Consider the following 15,162-nt stretch of genomic DNA (forward strand, 5'->3'; position numbering starts at 1 on the left):
AGAATCCAGAGCTTATTTGACCTGGAACCACTCTGCTTTCTCCCCGTCCCCAAACCCCGAATTCAGAGGAAGTGTTTCGGGGAAGTCAGATATATGCTGAGAGCCACACGCAGCCCGCAAAGTGGGGCACAGCCAGCAGGAAGTGCCAGCTCCTTGGAACCCTGCTGGAGACACAAGGAGGCTTTGGGAACAGTCCAGCTTTCCGACAGCGACGCATGATCAGAGCGCACGGCCTGAGAGCTCGTCCTTCCTCCGCCACCAACTTTGTGGTTTTGGTCTGGTCACGTCATCTCTCTGGGCCTGTTTTTTCACCTACACAATGAAGTAGCTTTGGTCAGCAGGTTTTTACATGTATAAGCACTGAAACTGTTTCTTCACGTGAAATCTCGGGCAGGTGCCTGATACAGAAGACAGATGAAAACCAAGCGGCTCTGGGTGAGGTTAGGTTGGGGTGACGGTGTGAAAACACCTCTCCCTAGATTCCACTTCGGAAACAGCGGGCCTTGAGGCACTGCCAAGGAACCCACGAGATTGCCTGGAGCCAGTTTTGGAAACACTGTTCTAGAGGTACTTTTAAGTGCCTGATTTTGGGACCACAAGGTAGTCTTCACATGTAATCATTGTCAAAAAAATTAAAATGGTGCAATATAAATATAAACAGACATACCATGCTCATGGATTGAGAAACTCAACAGAGTAAACATGTCGATTCTCCCAAAATAATATACAGATGTAACACAATTCCTATCAGCATCCTTGCAATGCGTTTTTGTTGATATAGACAATATTGTCCCAAAATTTATATGGAAAGGCAAAAGAATTAATAGAGCAAATATAATTTTACAAAGGAAAAATAAAGTGGGAAGGATCAGTCTACTCAATTTCAAGGAATATCAATCACAGAGCTACAGTAATCAAGACTGTCTGGTATCGGCAGAAGAACAGACATGTGGATCAATGGGACAGAATAGAAAATTCAGAAACAGATCCACACAAATATGTTTAACTGACTTTTTGACAAATGTGCAAATCAATTAAGTGGAGGAAAGAGAGCCTTTTCAAAAAATAATGCTGGAACAATTTGACATCTCAAAGCAACAACAACAACAACACACAGTCTAATCCCGAGCCTCATGCCTTATATAAACATTAACGCAAAGTTGATCATGGATTTATGTGTAAAGTATAAAACTATAAAAAATCTAGGAAAAAAAAAAAAAACCAGGAAAAAAATCTTTGGGATCTAGGTTTAGGAAATGTTTTTAATACAACCCTTAAAAGAAAACATTAATAAATTGTACTTGATCAAAATGAAAACTTTTGTTCTGCAAAAACCCCATTAAAAAGATGACAGGACGAGCTATAAACTGGGAGAAAATATTGTCAAACGATATATCCTACAAATAATTGTTATCTAGGATATAAGAAGAGCTCTCAAACTTTAACAGGAACAATGCAAACAGTCTGATTAGAAAGTGGGCAAAAGTAATCAAGAGCCATTTCACTGAAGAAGATTTGCAGATAAAAAAAAAAGAGCCGATAGAGAGATGTTTAGCATCATTAGCCATTAGCAAAATACAAATTAAAGCTACAATGAAATATCACTACGTACCTATCATGGCTAAAAATGGCTAAAATAAAAAAATAGTGGCAACACCTAATGCTGGCAAGGATGTGGTGACAATGGACCATTCATTCATTGTTGACGAGAACGTAAAGTGATACGGCCACTCCAGAAAAACAGTTTGGCACATTCTTTCTTTAAAAAACAAATTAAACATGCAACTACCATATAACCCAGTAATTGTGCTCCTAGGCATTTATCCTAGATAAATGAAAACTTATGTTGACACAAAAACCTGCATGTGAATGTTTATAGCAGCTCTATTCATAATATTGCAAAACTGAAAAAAACCCAGATGCTCTTCAACAGACAGTTATTTAAACAAACAGTGGTACATCCATAGCACAGAGTATTGAATACTCAACAATAAAGAGGAGCAAGCTATTGATAACATGCAACAACCTGGATGAAGCTCCCGAGTAGTATGCTTGATAAGTCTCCATGCAAACCTAAAGATTACATACCATGTAATTCCATTTATGTGACATTCTTGAAATGACAAAATCATAGAAATGACAGACAGGTTGCCAGGGGTTGAGGAGCGAGGTGGGTGCAGGAAGGAAGTGGGGATGGCTATAAACAAGTTCCTTGAATGCATCAATGTCAGTATTCTGGTTTTGACTTAGTGCTACAGTTTTGCAAAGGTTACCACTGGGAAACTGGCTAAAGAGGACACAAGATATCTGTGCTCTTTCTTCTAGCTGCAAGTGAATCTGCAACGATCTCAAAATAAAAATTTTAATTTTAGAAAACAATGCAGTCAGGGCAACATTTATTTTGCTTTTATATCTGCGGTCTGGGTAGGGCTCAGTGATACGGCTTCTCTCTGCTTCCCTTGTTTCCGTTTGGGCGGCCAGAAGGCCGGGAGCCGGAACCCTCCGAATGCTTGCTCACTCACTCAAGTCTGGCAGGTGACAGGTGACATCGGTTGTTGATGGACACCTTTGCTGGAGCTGTCAGCTCTGATGTGTCGCCTTCACACGTGGCCTGGGCATCCTTGCAGCACGGTGCTGGGATCCGAGGCGGACTGTGCCGAAAGAGAGCGGGGTGAGAGTCGTAGCCCCTTTTGCAACTCGACGGTGCAGTCATGCAGCGTGACTTCTGCTGCACCGCTCACCGAGGCGGTCACAGAGGCCTTCCATTGCAAAGGACAGGGAGAAAATACTCTGTCTCGTGCAGCGTGACTTCTGCTGCACCGCTCACCGAGGCGGTCACAGCGGACCCTCCATTACAAAGGACAGGGAGAAAATACTCTGTCTCGTGCAGCGTGACTTCTGCTGCACCGCTCACCGAGGCGGTCACAGAGGCCTTCCATGGCAAAGGACAGGGAGAAAATACTCTGTCTCGTGTGGGAACGGGCACGTTCTGGGAAAGCACGTGGGTTCAGAAATATAGCTGTGGCCGCTATTATAAAATATAATGTGCCATTCTCTTAAGACCTACTTTCTCTCTTTCAAATCTATAAGCCTGCCCCGAGTTACCTAGTTTACGTGGGTCCAGCCATGCAGGGAGACCGAATTGATGTCTTATAACGAGTCCTAATTTCTGGAGAAGGAGATCTAATTGGCCCAGACTGCGTCAGGTGCTCACACCTGGCCAGACCAGCCGTGCCCTAGAGTTTGGGCTGTGTGGAGGGGTCATGTCCTGTACAGCTATAGCAGGGAGATGGGGGTTACTGGAATAGAAGGGAGGGCAGTTCTCTGAGCAGAAGGATTCACTTTTAACGATCAAGGCAACCCAGAAGGCGTCAAGGCACGGGGGTAAATTTTCTTTAAAAATTACGTGCCACTTGCAGAGGCGACACGCGTACGACAGCGTGACACAGAAAGGTTAGCTGTAAAAGGATAGGCCAGGTTTATCAGGCAAAGGCAAACCCAGAGAAAGAAGGGCTGGCAACATAAATATCAGAGTGAGGGGACTTCATTCAATAGGACAGAAAGGGTCCCTTAATGTTGATAAGAGGTGCGAGCCCCAAAGAAGACATCAGCATCAGGCGCCTTTTTGTGTTGAATAATGTAGCTATGAAATACACAAAACCAATTCTATGGCGAATCTAAAGAGAAAATGACAGGAACACAACAGGAGTGAGGAGACCACAATCCACCTCCCTCGGTCGCTGACAGATGAAGCAGGCAAAGAATGAATTAGGATAGAGAGGAACTGAATAATGTATTTCCTGTGTCTGATTTAATAAATGTATGCCAATTTTGTACTCTACAAAACAAAATATACCTTTTCTCTAGGTACTCATGAAACATTTACAAAAATTGACCATATATATCAGCCCACAAAGGAAAATCTCAGTAAATTCCCCAAAGCAGAAATTGAACAGGCCCTGTTTTCTGACCAAAATACAATAAAATGGAAAATTAATGGCATAAGTTCAAATCAACAAATCCAAACACTTTGAAATTTAACAATACTCGGGAGCTCTGGGTTAGAGGAGATCAAGGCTGTGATTACAGATCCTTTAGGACAGGACAACAATAAGAACATTCTGTATTGACGCTCATGGGATAACACCAGAGGCAGAGGGAATGCTACAGTTTTAAACTAATAAAGTTTAAAAGGTCCAGTGGATTTATTTAAGAAAAGCCCTGCTGGTGTGGCTCAAGTGGTTGAGCGTTGACCCGTGCACCAAGAGGTCGCCAGTTCGATTCCCAGTCAGGGCACATGCCCAGGTTGTGGGCCAAATCCCCAGTGGGGGGCGTGCAGGAGGCAGCTGATCCATGTTCTCTCTCATTGATGTTTCGATCTTTCTCTTCCTCTCCCTCTTTCTCTCTAAAATCAATAAAGAAAAGAAAAAAATTTAAAAGGAAATTACAAATTTAATTCACAGTCTGAAAACTTGAATGAATCAATGTGCAAGGAATAAGTTGCCATGCATGCAAGGCAGTAGGCATAGTGGTTAGGGTTATGGTGCCGGCCTGCCTGGGTTTGCATCCCGGCATCACATTCGGGCAAATGAGTCCACCTCTCCTAACCTCAATTTCCTTAACTCTGAATTGGTGATGGTACTATCGACCTCCCAAAGCTGTTATGCAATCAACAAAACAACAAGCCCATCCCCACAGTATTATTAGGACTCTCCAAAAGACAGCAGGCATTTTTATTTTTCATTCCTTCAGACTTCCAAAGAACAGATATTTCATATGCAATATTAATAGTTTCAAGCCATACAGAAAGATGAGACACTATTCATTTGACTTTACATCATTATCTTGATATAAAAAGCTGACACGTAGGCACAAAAAAATACCAATTTTCTCTGTGAATCTATGAATTAAAAAGTATGTGCAAATAAAATCCGGTGTTGTGATGGAAGAATAAGACACCAAAATCAGAGGAGGTATTGGCCAGGAACAGATGAATGGTCTAATACGAGGAAATCTATCCACTTCGCCTCGTCGCCAGGCTGTGCTGACCTAGACATGCTGCTTTTAGTTATTCACTTAAGGACATGAGACATGGCCAAAGATTTGTGTTCAAGGCTATTTGGTGTAACATTATTAAACTTTTAAACAACCTAAATACACAACAATAGGGGAATTCTTAAGCGCGCGTGTGTGTGTGTATATATATGTATATATTATATATATAAAATAAACATATTACTTATATTTTAAAGAATATTTGAAAACATGGAAATATATTCCAGATATGCTGTCCACTAAGTATAAAGGAAACAGGTTAAAAATAGTGCATATAGCTCTGGCCGGTTTGGCTCAGCGGTAGAGTGTTGGCCTGAGGACCAAAGAGTCACAGGTTCGATTCTGGTCAAGGGCACGTACCTTGGTTGGGGTTCAATCCCTGGCCCTGGTTGGGGTCATACTGGAGGCAACCAATCGATATGTCTCTCTTACATTGATGTTTCTCTGTCTCTCTTTCTCTCTGTCTCTCTCTCTCTTCCCATCCCTCCCTCTCTCCTACTCTATCTGAAAATCAATAGAAAAATATCCTTGGATGAGGATTAAAAAAATAAAAGTATATATAGCATTCTTATATATGTGGAAACTATGCATATGTATGGGTGTGTATGTGTACATATATGTGTGAACATTTAGGTTGTTTCCTTTCTTTTGCTGCTACCAACACAATGCAAGGAATAACCTCACATTCGTTACTTTGCACACTGGTGAAGATCAAATCACCATCGTTTTCTCCATTTTAAGAACTATAATCTAATTCTCACTGTTCTCAAAATGAAAAATGCTACAGGTTATTCACGCAATACTGAGAGAGAGAGAAAGAACATACATATAGTAATTTATAGGGGGAAGAAAACAAAAGAAAATACAATAATATGTCACTGTGGCAATTATGACTCTATTCGTGGAATATGAGAAGTGTTTCTCTCTGACACCATTCAACCTGGGTTCTCTCATTTCTTGCATTGGTCTCTTTGATGCTGCTATATTGCTGAGAAACAAATCAACAACAACAACGACGAAACAATGAAATTGGTTTTCTCTTTGCCTCTGGAGGGTAAGCAGAAAAAAAAAATCTCTCCTTTATCTCCCTTCCTGGATCCTCTGCCTCGCTTCAGTCCAGATGCAGAACAAAATTGGTTCAACCTTTGGCAAATGTTTTTTCCCTGGATATAACTTAATATTCTGTCTTAGGAAAGGAGAATATCTTCATGTGAGAAATTCTGGCTTCCTTCCCAAACCCACACCCCCTTGGATAACATCCATGGCTATTTAAAGAGTGTTCTGAACCAATGGAATGATGTAATGGTTTTATTGGTATGGAAAATTTTGTCTGGTAGGAGTACAGAAGATGATTTGTCTTAGAAATGGCCAGAGATTAGAGCTAAGGGAAATCTGAACAAAAAGATACATTGTGGGCCTGGACTTAGGAGTTGGCTGTAAGAACAGGATTTGGGGATTCGTTGGATATGGAGGGTGAAGGGAGGGGAATGGTGACCAACAACTGAAGTTTCCATCCCAAGCCCATGGAACGTTTTCACCATAGACAGAAGCCTGAACATTGCAGAAAAACATGACAAGCTCACTTTGGGTTCTAATAGTTTGGGCTCAGGGCTGGAATTTCAATGAGATGTCCATAAGCATTTAAAAAATTTAACCCCGCAGACCAGCGGGACCCCCAGCTGGAGGTGTAGATTTGAGAACTATCAGTTTGGGCAAGAAGGTAGAGCCTACGCCTTCATGAAGACACCTCACCCCGTGGAGCAGTGGTATTTGGAGGAGAGAAGAGGGAAGGGGACCTAGTGAAGGAGCTGAGGGATGAGCAGCCAGAGCATACAAGGCCAGGGGTAGGAAAGATGGTTTCAATAACAAGGTGTAAGGAAAGGAGAACAGATGTAGCCCTAGGATGATGGCAGAGCTCTGAGCCATGGTTTAGATCCACTAAAGCCAAGACCTCATGCCTCCTCTTCCCCTGGCTTCAATTGAAATGGGATGCATTGAAAAAAAACAAAAAGACAATGTTGAATTTAAGCAATAATACAGTGTTAAAGTGTGCTTTAGAAATGAGCCAAATCTTCATTCGGTTTTAGAAGTGCTTAGAAGGTTTAGTCTTCGTGGACTTTTGCATTATTAATTAAAATACATGGTTTTTGTTCATTATTATTATTATTATTATCATTTTTTAATCCTCACCCAAGGATATGCTTATTGATTTCAGAGAGAGAAGAAGGGAGAAAGAGGGAAACATTGATGTGAGAGACACATTGGTCGGTTGCCTCCCGTATGCACCCCAACCAGGGATTGAACCCACAACCTAGGTATGTGTCCTGACCAAGAATCGAACTGTGACATTTTGGTATATGGGATGACACTCCAACCAACTGAGCCACACTGGCCAGAGCAAAATAAATGTTTTTTTGTTTTTTGTTTTTTGTTTTTTAAATATCGGGCTGTGTTGTTTATAAGCAGGGCACAGCCCAGGACCCAGGACTCACAATCCCAGGCTGAGGACAATTCACATCACCTGGCTGCACCTCAGCATGCACTCAGACACCTGTGTATAAAGACTTGGGGCAAATCAAAGCCTCATAAGGTGTAAGCACCTCAAGTTAGGGCATCCTCTTCCTGGCTAACCACACCCTAATGCCCCCGCCCAGAGAAGGACCTTCTTCCCCCGCCCAATTCTCCACTGCACTTGCCAAATGCCTCCGAGGATTGTCCTTCCCCTCCACCCCCACCCACCCAGGCAAAGCCGCTATTGCTGGTCAGCCAGGTCCACAGATGTGGGTGGGTCACCATGGAGACAGAGGAAGCCCCGAGGCAGAAGGAGACACACAGAACAGCAGAGGAAGGTTCTCTGGGCCTAACACACTGTCCCCTGCCCTCCACGTTGCTATGATTTCAGAAGCCCTGCACCCTTTGGAAGTGCTTCATCGGACCCAGAGAAGCACATCAGAGGCCAAGAGAAGTGCTGTGTTGGAGAGACAGCGGAATGCCTGACTCTTCTTTAAAATGTTCTTTTCTGTGATTTTCAGGTGATCATCAGTATAACCATCTGGTTTTAAGCAGTGCTACCCAGACCCCTACACATGGTGAGAGTACTCTGCATTCCACCCTCATTCCAAGCGGCTCCATCCTAACTGCCGATGCCTAGCAAGGCATCACACACACGGTTCTGACTCGCTGCGGCGAAGGAGGTGTGAGGGCCACGCTGCCTGCTCTCACTCTGAGACCTCGGGCCCCTCAGGGTTCTGGCTCTGCTGTCAGAGTGATCCTCCAGCGTGAAGGAGAAGCAGCGAGTCCCTTTCTTAACCCATTTCCGCTTGCAGTCTAGATCACTCTTGCTGCCATCAACTCCGTGTGTCCACAGCAAGGAGGGAACACTCTCTTTTGCCCCGGGCTACTTGTGGTACCATTTAAAAATGACATGAGACTTGGTAAATTGCACTGATCCTCCCCACGCTGGTTAAGATTTGATAAAACCCAAAACCAAACGGGGGGATTTACGCTCCCGCCTCTCGGCAGGGAAAGAAGGTGAAAGTCGGAGGGCGAAGGAATGTCAGCGTAGTGCCACAGGGTGAGAGGCCACCTTGCCCTCTTGGGCTGTAACATCCTCCCTCCAAATGACAACTTCACACTGGGACCGCGGAGCAAAACTAGTTTTGGTACCTGCTGCGAATTTGATGGAACATACGACAGCCATGAAAACTGTGGCTACTGGTCACTCCTCTCTGTTCGAAAGAATGTGAACACATCACTCGGTGTCAGTGAGAGAGAAACTCAGAACAAAGACGAGCCCGGCAGCTGGCCCGGCAGAGACCTACCGCCCTCACGTGAGATGCTGCTGCTCCAGTCAAGGCTGAGGAGCACTATAGTTAGGAAGGCAGAAGTGGACCATTCTGACGTCCACCTCCAGTGCCGGGCTCCTCGTGGCGATAAGTGATGACGAAAGCAACAGTTTAATAAGCTGTTTCAGGTGGTGGGGTCTAAGAACAAATGAGAACTGGGAGAAATGCAAGAGATCAGTTCAAAGTCGGCATCGTTGCTCATGCATCGCCACTTCTAGGAACGGTGGTGTTGCCAGTGGGAATCGAAAGGGTTCACACATAAAACATTTTGGAGAGAGAATTGGGAAAACTTAGTTACGAGCGGAATATGGCTGATGAGGGCCGATTATGAGTGAACTGTGATTAATTAGATGGATGGGAAGGTGTCTTATGAACACGATCAAAGGAATAAGGAAAGCAGGGGACGGAGCTATCGATGGTGAGTTTGGGTCTGGACAGCTAGGGCTGGATAGGATCATAGGATATGCAAGAAAGATCATCCAACAAGCAGTTAGAAATGCATCCGTGAAGCCTGGAGGGAGCTTACAGCTGAAGGCATAAGGTATGCTTTGGAAGCCGTAACAGAAGCCAATCTGCACGAGAAGGCTGACGGAGAACGGCGGAAGGCAGAAGCAGGGCGCAGGGTGACGACGCAGCAGCAGGGAGAGAAACCAGAGAAGGCAGGTGAAGAATGCCCCCCTCTCAGCGACCTTCTGAAAGAAGCACCATGTGCTGCTTTCCCCCAGGAGCCAACAGAAGCACAGCCTCCTGATGACAACCAGAGAACTCACTTTTCCTCTCCCGCTTCCCATTTTCTTTTTCTTCCTGGCGTCAGGAGAGGTGGTAGAGACCTGGCCCCTGCCCTGGAGTGGCTCACAGCCTAGCGGAGGCAGGTGTCCTCTGGATTCTGTCCTTGGATGCGACGCTTTCCCCAGCAGCTGCCAGAGCAACTATTAGCCAACAAGGCGACACGTGTCCACCCAACTGACCGAAGAGCATTATTCGGATCCTTATTTTGAGCCAAACACTACGAAGGTGTCAGAAAAGATTGGAAAGCAGGAATTCTTCTGTCAAGGGGGCAGCAATCTTTGGAGATCAACGAGATCCGCTCCGGTGAAAGGCTCAGTGAGCACGTGGGCATAAACTGAATGGGATCACCTAGAAGAGCAACAGGGCTTTGAAGACTAGAAACCGCCGTGGGCTAAAGAGATGTGAGGCTGTCAGAGCAAAGAGTCTTGAGTGAAGGGAGAGTTTGGCTAGAGAAAGAGGAAGGAAGGGCATTGTGACAGGAGGAAAAGCCCGGCGCAAGGGCAGCCGTGGGGGAGGCAGGAGGCAAGGGAGACCTGTGTTGGCTCAGTGGCATGTTTGGGAGAACAGTGCAGGATAAGAGCATCCAGAAATGTTGCATTTGGAAGTGGGAGAGCCGAATGATGCCCTCGCTGGGAGTCTAACACCAACAGGCAGAGGGAAGTTCATTCTCCTCCAGCGTGGCCAAAAGTGAAGAAGCCAGAGCTCAGGGGCGGGTGGCTAGCCCCCCGCTCTGGGTCGCAATGCTCTCAGCTCCTGCCCACTCCACTTCCTGGCATCTGTCCTGGTCCATGCCAGGGCGGCTCTTTCTCCACAGCATGTTCTCATCTCTCAGGGAGGCGAGCATCCCCCACCCTCTCGCCTTGGGCTGCGTGAACCAGCTCATTGGCTAGGCTTCCTGTCTTCGTCCCCAGAGTTGTGGGGACCAGTGAAGGCAGGACAGGACGAGAAGCCAGGAGTTCCCTGTATTGCAAATACCCTGAGGCTAAGCCTAGGAGTGCCTCTTTCTGTCCCACCGCTCACAGAATCCCTGTCTTCTAGGTTTTAGCACTCTCTTTGCCAAGAGGGATGGGGAGCCACATCCTCTGTTACATTTGTCCAAAGTTAGAGTCAGCCCCTTCCCGGGCGTCCCAAACCAAAGTGGATGGAGGGATAGTGTGAGAACCTCTCACCTACCTCATTTCTGGGAATGGTACCACTGTCTCCCCAGGAATACCTGTTGACTTCTTGCTGTGCTTCAAGTCAGCCAAGCACCAAGACATCTGTCTTCCTTCCCCAGATCTCCATTCCCTTCTGTCCTCCATGTGCATGGTCACCCCCTTGCCCGTACCTGCATCTCTCCCCCCCTCGTCTCCAATTCCTGTGCTATTTCTACTCTGGTCCCCAGAGCCCGGTTCAGCTCAGTGACCTCATCCATCATTCACTTTCTCTCTCATCTTTTCTTCTATTCCTTTTCCTACTCTTTCACCCATTGAACAACACCCTCTGCTCTCTCTTCAGATTTTGAAATCTCAAGGGTCTAACTCCAGGGAAGGAGGGAGAAAGGGGGATGCTGTGCTGAGCAGCTCTGACTACATTGTTTCCTCCCGCCTCCCAGAGATAGCTGAGGGGACTTACGGGAAGCGAGTGGAATAGGAGGACATGGTTTTGCAGCTCACACTGGCGTGTCCGGGCAGGGCTTGGAGGGCCCGGGGCAGAAGGGGCGAGGTGAGGGATGAAATGACATCACGGACAGTGTGGGCTGGAGTCTCGATGGAGCCAGGTCTTAGACCCAGTTCTGTGGGTATGTAGAGAAGACCAGTCATTGCTCCTCCTTCAAACTCAGATGCTTTCTGAGCCAGGAAACTAGGCTTGCCTAACATTATTGGGGAAAGGACAGAAGCGTCATGCCCAAACAGATCATTTTACAACCCATGCCCCCCCGCCCCAGCTCCATCAGGCATATGTGTCATCAGGCTGCCCGGCGGTGTACCAGAAGGAAGGGCAAACTGCCATCGTGGCCGTTGGTGCAGATGACACTGCACCTGCACCCAGGCTTGTTGACAGCTGGAACTGAGCACGAGGGAAACTGAGTCACCAGCACCATGCGTGCCCTAGCACATGGGGCCAGGAAAGCGGGATGGGATGCACGATAGAGCCCGGACCTTCCCCTCCCGCCCTCCCCACCTCGTCCTCACTGATGTGCTGCGCCCCTCCCTTCTTTTGCAGAGAAGCCACGAATGAACAACATCCTGACATCCGCTACGGAGCCCTATGACCTGTCCTTCTCCCGCTCCTTCCAGAACTTGGCCCACCTGCCTCCGTCCTACGAGTCTGCGATGAAGACCCACCCCAGCAAGTACTCTTCCCTGAAGAGGCTGAGTAAGTGGGGCTGTCCTGGGGCTGTCTCTGGAGCCTCCAGGTCCTCCTCCTGCGTCTCGCGGTCTTGCCCTGCACTTGGAGGACTGGTGTGGAGTCCCCAGAATAAAGAGCGAGGGCAGCATGGAAGACGACTATAGACCAGCCCTTTGTTTCTGGTCCTTGGGGCCTGAGCTTAATCTCCCTGTGGATAGAATGCGGGATCCTCAGGGCCGCATTCCCATGGGAGGAAGGCAGGAGGGAACCTTTCCCCACACTTACCACCCACAAACCAGGGCCCTGCCTCAGCCGCACGATCTTGGAGTAGAGGCTGCAACACCTGAGTTTTCTCTGAGACTCCTCCCAGAGACCCAGCTGTGTAAGGGCCCATACACCCCTCCCCCTCTAATCCAGCCAACACTGTCGTGAGGACCTGAGACTCCCCACTCCTAAACACACACCCCATGTCACCAGTTGAGTCCAGTTCATCCGATAATCCCAGCTCTGCATCTGCGTCTGGGGAGGCTCTGGGGATCGGTGGTTTAGGACACGGCGAGGTCTAGAGGCGCGGGGTGAGAGAGCTCCTCTCTCCTGCCTTTCCGAGCCTTGGGACTCCTGCCCCCATTTCCCCGTGCTGCCCCGCTGCAGGGCTGAGCATTTGCTGGAAGCTACAGGTTAACCTGCCATGACAGAAGTTCAGCCCTTGCGTCCCTGACAGCCACCTCCACGGGTAAAGGTGCACGGCTAGGAGTGGGCACCCCCAGTGACCGAGGAATCAGACGCCTGGGCTGAGAACAGTTCGCTCAGGAGGCAGGATCCACGCATCCGTTCCCCTCTGGGAAAAACGAAGAGCAGTCAGCATTCCCATATTCTGCAGAGATCCGAAAGTCTGTCTGTGGGAAGCCACATTCCTAAAATGGGGGGCAGAACAGGCTCGAGTGTATCCCAGGTGTGTTCAGGGTTGGGTGGATCTGGGAGGGCTCCTGGGTGGAGACAAGCGTGCAGCGTGTGGATGAGGGGCAGCCGGTTCCGGCCCGCTCGCGGTGTGGGCACAGGGGCGTGGTAGGCGTGATTCTGTGGTGTGTGGGGACCAGGTGCCCACGTGTCGGCTTCCTGTGCATTGGCTCTTACTCCAGAGAAAGTGTTACTACGTTCCTAAGTTACCAGCTAAGCATTTTCACAAGTGCCTCCTCGTTGGGGAATTTTTATTCTAGCAGGAAGCTGGCTCTGCAGCCCAGCTCCCCCGGAGAGAAGCTCTAAACCTCTGGAATGCTGCCGGCTGGCCCCTGAGGGTTTCAGCAAGACCGGGGCCATTCTGGGTCAGGACAGGACTGGTCCAGCAGCATTGGGGCAGGGGTTCAGGGCTGGGCTTGTCCTCCATGAACCCCCTGGGGACTTGGGAGCCCCTGAACCCCTGGATACTCAAGGTGGGCCTAGGCAGGGCATGAGCGTTGCCTGGGAGCTGACTCTCAAGCCAGCCCCGACCCAGGAGGTCGGAATGAGCACCTGCCTTTAACAAGATCTCTGGGGACTCCTTTGTGCATGATTGGAGAAGCACGGCCTCCACCTGTGTGGGTGGCAGGGCTCTGGTTCAGTGCCGGCTGCCGTGTGCTGTGTGCTGTCACTTTGTCACCCCAACAGACTGCTCTCTGTGTCTCTCCTGCAGCCGACAAGGAGGCTGATGAGTATTACATGAGGAGGCGGCATCTGCCTGACCTGGCCGCCCGCGGCACCCTCCCCCTCAACGTCATCCAGATGTCCCAGCAGAAGCCCTTGCCTCGAGAGCGGCCCCGCCGGCCCATCCGCGCCATGTCGCAGGACAGGGTCCTGTCCCCGCGGCGGGGCCTGCCCGACGGCTTCGGCATGTCCTATGACCGCATCCTGTCCGACGAGCAGCTGCTGTCCACCGAGCGCCTGCACTCCCAGGACCCTCTGCTGTCCCCGGAGCGGACGGCCTTCCCCGAGCAGTCCCTGTCCAGGGCCATCTCGCACACGGACGTCTTCGTGTCCACGCCCATGCTGGACCGCTACCGCATGACCAAGATGCACTCCCATCCCAGTGCCTCCAGTAACTCCTACGCCACGCTGGGCCAGAGCCAGACGGCAGCCAAGCGCCAGGCCTTCGCCTCGCGCAGACACAACACCGTGGAGCAGCTGCACTATATCCCCGGCCACCACACCTGCTACACAGCCAGCAAGACCGAAGTGACCGTGTGACCGACGGGACAGGGCCGGGCACCTGGCAGGGCAGGGCTGGGCAGGAGGGACCTGGCATGGAGCTTCCTTCCCTTGTTCCTTCTGCAGGAGGTTGGGGTGGCCTGTCTTGGCCCAGGAAGCCATACTCCCCGGACACAGCCCGGTGGCCTGGCGCAGATGTTCAGACCTGGGATCCAGAGCAATCCCTCACTCTCCCAGAAGAGCCAAGGGGACCGAGGAGAGGGGCTCGGCCCAGTCTCACCTCCCCCTCATCACCGGCTCCCTTGCAGCTCCATTGTCCTCTCCCCCTTCCAGGGGCTCAGCTGCAGGTCTCTCAGCCCGGAGCCCCTGGCCTGACCCTGGTCGAAGCTGCCTGGGGTTTTTGGGTTTTATTTTTAAATATTTTTTAATTGATTTTAGAGAGAGAGGAAGGGAGAGAGAGATAGAAACACCAATGTGAGAGAGAAGTATCGATCGGCCGCCTCCTGCACACCCCCCACTGGGAATCGATCCCGCAACCCGGGCGTGTGCCCTGACCGGGAATCGAAGCGGGAATCAAACCCAGAATCAAACCGGGACCTCTCAGTCCACGGGAAGACGCTCAGTCCACTGAGCCACACGGGCTGGGCAAAGCCGCCTGGGTTCGAAGTGGCCAGAGGGTGCAGTCAAGGGGCTGATGGGACAGGCTGCTCGGTCTCACTCATTCACCTAGCACCGCATCACAGGAATCTTCCAGTGCCTACAAACTGCCTGCTGGCTCTCCAGACGGAGCCGCTGTGTCCACAAGCACAATGACGATTTCCTCCGCCTGCTGGGACTCTCTGGTCCCCACGGAGTGGCCCTTCCTTTGCTGACCTCCCCCCAGACCGCACCGTGCCCCCCGCCCCTCCTCCAAGCTGTGGAGAAGGAGGGGTTCCCTTCCTTCACCTGCCCCCACTGTTGG

The 15,162-nt window shown here is 49.3% G+C and overlaps 1 protein-coding gene across 3 annotated transcripts in view; it reads left to right on the forward strand.

Annotated features, from left to right (window-relative positions):
• Nucleotides 1-14,240, forward strand: part of SHISA6 (shisa family member 6) — a 288,109-nt gene extending 273,869 nt beyond the window's left edge. For 2 of the 3 annotated variants that reach the window (XM_036268602.1, XM_036268603.1), the window contains 2 exons: nt 11,895-12,047; nt 13,690-14,240. In XM_036268602.1, coding sequence (XP_036124495.1) covers nt 11,895-12,047; nt 13,690-14,240 — 704 coding nt within the window. Of the gene's footprint in view, nt 1-8,087; nt 8,145-11,894; nt 12,048-13,689 lie in introns of all 3 variants that reach the window. The other variant, XM_036268601.1, reaches the window with a different exon arrangement.
• Nucleotides 14,241-15,162: the final 922 nt, after the last annotated feature.

The sequence above is a fragment of the Molossus molossus genome, unplaced genomic scaffold, assembly GCF_014108415.1.
Source record: "Molossus molossus isolate mMolMol1 unplaced genomic scaffold, mMolMol1.p scaffold_m16_p_19, whole genome shotgun sequence".
Classification (NCBI taxonomy): domain Eukaryota; kingdom Metazoa; phylum Chordata; class Mammalia; order Chiroptera; family Molossidae; genus Molossus; species Molossus molossus.